This window comes from Magnolia sinica, chromosome 5, assembly GCF_029962835.1.
Source record: "Magnolia sinica isolate HGM2019 chromosome 5, MsV1, whole genome shotgun sequence".
NCBI classification, from domain to species: domain Eukaryota; kingdom Viridiplantae; phylum Streptophyta; class Magnoliopsida; order Magnoliales; family Magnoliaceae; genus Magnolia; species Magnolia sinica.
Genome location: NC_080577.1, coordinates 98,205,948 through 98,209,825, shown reverse-complemented (window position 1 = coordinate 98,209,825; position 3,878 = coordinate 98,205,948). Strand labels below are relative to the sequence as shown.

Here is a 3,878-nt window from a genome sequence, read left to right as displayed (position 1 = left end):
GCCCAACCCTAACCCAGTGGCCAGTACCCAAATCGTTCGACTCTCTCCCTTTCGCCCAAATCAGCCAGCAACCCTAACCCGTTCGCTGCCTCTCAGCTGTCCATTCACCCAAATAGTATCGTCCGTTCACCCAAATATATCGTCGTTCTCCATCGCCCGACGAATACTCTCCTTCTAGCATTTGTTCGAACGACTGGCATCTGAAAGTGAGTCATATCCTCCCCTCTCTCCATTTTTCCGGCGAGTAGCGTCCGTCCGAGTAGCGGAAGCCATCTGACCAGCGATCAATGACCGGGTGGCTCTGGTACAATCAGACGATGGCTCTAGTACAGTCGGATGCCATTGGCCCGGTGGCTGTGGGCTATGGCCCACTGTTTATATATATATATATATATATATTATTGATTTAAAAATAATTAAATTGTTTATTTGATAAATGGATTATGGATCATTGAACTACGGGAAGGTTGGATTCATGGATGATGGATGTATGTGATGGATTTACAGGGGGATTAGGTGGTGTTGTTGAAGATCATTGTGGGGCCCACTCGGGGTTCGAAGACTCAAACTCGATTGGAAAACTCAACTCGAAATGGGCTCGAACTAGACCGAGCTACTGGCCGATCCGAGCTGAGCACAAGTTGCGGACTCAAGCTGGCCGAGTCTAGCAAAGTTCAGCTCGGCTTGACTCATGTACACCTCTACTAACCACACCAACTTTAGATTAATCTACCTGACTTAGGCAACGGAGGGTCTCTGACTATAACTGACACAAACGCCCCCGGTGTCATTCCCTTCCCATTAACGTGCATATAAACCCACCGTAGGTGTCGCGGAATCAACCATATTTGAGTGATAACAATAGTAATTAGCCTGGTTAGGATGAAAGTATTTACAAAACTCACATGGGCAATACCTCGTGAATTTAAAGGTTTTTGGGCATAGATTTAAGGGATGACCCACTTGAGTGTTGAATCAGCCTGATTTTTTGTAACCAAGGCTAAACAAGGCTAACCAAGGGTTGATGGAGCTAATGGACGGGGTGGATTTCATGCACGTTAACTTGTTTCCCATCCCCCCGCGATAGAGAAAGCAACCGCAGCAAGTACCAGGGCCGTCAACGGGCCGGGCCTCAAAATGTTGATTTTGCTACCCCGAGCCGGGGCCAATATCAGCCCTAATACCAACCATCTGATTATTCCCCTGTAACTCGCTATTTTACATTCAAGAATCCATTTGATAGAGAGGATGGATGGTTAGGATTGCTTCATCAGTTTGGTTTTAGAGATAAGCTCCATCCACGATGGGCCCCACAATTTGGATGGTCTGTACTTCGAGTGCCATCTGAGGAGGACGAGTCCCCAGACCAACGAACTCACATCGTATCCTTGTGAATCTCTCTCTCTCTCTCTCTCCGTCGTTGATCGATGGGCCTATCGGCATCGAAGAGGGTCTCCAAAACCCTAGAAAACTCGCCGGAATTCAACGCCGCCTGCGACTCCGCCTACGACGACTGCCTGAATCTTACGCAACACGCCTTTCCCGGCGTAAAGCCCTACCAGCTCCTCCCCGCCTCCACCCGCCTCTACATCGCCGTCTCCACCTCCGTCCCTCTCATCAGTAGGTGGGCCCCATCTCCTCCCACCCAGTCCCAGGTCGATCGAGCCCTCGAATCCGTCAACATCGACGGAGGCGAAACCCTAATCCTAACTCGCGAGCAGTTCAAGGCCTTCGCCGTGGAGCTCTTCAAGGACGTCATCGTTTCCAACGCTCGGGGAGCGGTCCTGCGCCGAGTTCCGGTCGGAATCGTCGGAATCGCTGGGTTGGGGATGGCGACTCGGTCGAGTCGAGATGTGGTAGGGAAGGCGATGGGGGTGTATGCTCTCGGTGTAGCTGCGGCTGTTTACCTTAGCTTGTCTTTCTAGGGTTTGGTAATGCCGTCGAATATACACACAATCTATTGTGTATACGCTATATCAAAAGCCCATTTCTGCTCCCGAGTAATTAATATCATATTCGTGCCCGCATCTTTCTACGGTATGACATGTGGGGGCCATGGTTTAGTAATCCAGACCATTGGTTTGTTGTGCGACACGTGTCCTACTATAGACGGGTCTAACATTTCGATTTGCGGCCTTCAGATGTACGGTTGGGAGGAGAAATACATCGACAATCTACATTCAAGCAGAGAGTGTCCTGAATCCTAATATCGGCTTCTGGGAGTTTTTGGGGCATTCTCCATCAACGGTGTGGTGCAACAGATCAACGGTCCAGATTACTAAATGGTGGGCCCAACACTTGTTAGAATTGAAAACCCGTGTATGGACCCGAATTGTAGGAGATCAGGGGGTGCATCCTGATGTTTGTTTGTGTGGCATCCTGTCCGTCCTGACCGTGAAGGTGGGTCACGCCACAAGGGAACGGTTGGGATGGGACGCCCACCATTAAAACCTTTCGAAATGTGTGTGGGTGCAGATTGTTTTGTACATGCCGTCCAATTCATTCACAAGATGTGCCCCAGGAAAAAATAGGGCCCAGGCCACGTGATTTTAATAGTTTTAGGCATGATTTTAGATGGTGTGGCCCACCTGAGTTTTGAACAGGCCTGATTTTTGCATCTATGGATAATATGGGGGCTACATGGGTGGACGGAGTGGATATCATGAAAACATTACTGTAGATCCACACATGTAGTGGAATGGGCTTATTCTACAAACGTTGCATAGGAACACTTCTCACTAGAGCATAAAGAACACTACTAAATCTAGAGCTCTACACGAGTTGAACTGGGTCCGGTTGGCACAGCACGTCAGCCAACCCTAACTCGAACTAGGCTTGGCTTGGTCTTTGAGCCTGATTGGCTAACTCAGCTTAATTTAGTCAGCAACTCAGGCCAATTTAAAGTTGAGTTTAAACTTGTGCGGTATTTTCATTTTCTCAAACATGTAAATTACGTATTTAAATACTTTTTTATCAAATGCTGGAGTATTAATATCAATATATAAGGGCAATCCCACAATGTAAAGTTTTTTCTTTTAAAGGAAATTTATTTATTCAATCTTCCATTGAATACTTATTTGAGAGCAATTTAAGAAACAATACTTTGTTGGGACATTTCATCAAACACTTGATGAGCAGTATCAAAATTAAAATGACTGAGCTGCGGAGCGGATTCAATCTGAGTTGAGGTTCGAACCAAGTTGAGTTGAGCTGAGCAAGCCTAAACTCACCTCAAATTTATTTCGAGCTCTAAAAACTAGCTCAACTCAGTCCGAATCCAATTTCATGCCGAGGTGAGTTAAGCTTTTCTATGTCGAGCTGAGCGAGTTGACCCACCTAACTGAACTCGTGTACAGCTCTACTTCTCACGTAGAAATGCATACAGAGATGATGTCAGGCAACTGGCGGAATGGGAACGATTAGGTTGCAACTGGGTGGGGCCCAGCCAATGGATTGGGCCAACTATCCAAATGATTGGCCCACCAACCCTGAAGAGGGTTTAGGTGGGCCTAGCCCAATTTGTTACCGAGCCTAAATATCCGGCCAGGTTCCAAGCCACGGGTCTCGAGGGTCTAGCCCTGGTGCATTGCAACTAAGGGCAGTTGCTTTTCTTTCCTGACCGTCCATCAGATGGATATGGTCAGAAATCCAGATTCAGGGACTACAGTTTAAATGGTCTGGATGCGTGTAGAGATTTGATAACCTTCGGTCAGGGTGCCACAACTGTTCGGGTGCTGTTGAAGCTTCGGTTCGGATCAACCCGAACTCGATTGACTCAGCCTGGGTTTGCGTTGTGTTGGGTCTTCTGGGCAGGGCTCTGTGGGGACCAACGTAATGTATAAGTTTTATCTATGCCGTCCATCTATTTTTTTCAGATC

General features: G+C 47.6%; 1 protein-coding gene across 1 annotated transcript; it reads left to right on the top strand.

Moving 5' to 3' along the window:
- The first annotated feature begins 1,055 nt into the window (after window positions 1–1,055).
- Window positions 1,056–2,023, top strand: LOC131246389 (uncharacterized). The gene has a single exon (XM_058246475.1). It carries the CDS (start codon window positions 1,428–1,430, stop codon window positions 1,923–1,925), a length of 498 nt encoding a protein of 165 aa, XP_058102458.1. The 5' UTR covers window positions 1,056–1,427; the 3' UTR covers window positions 1,926–2,023.
- Window positions 2,024–3,878: the final 1,855 nt, after the last annotated feature.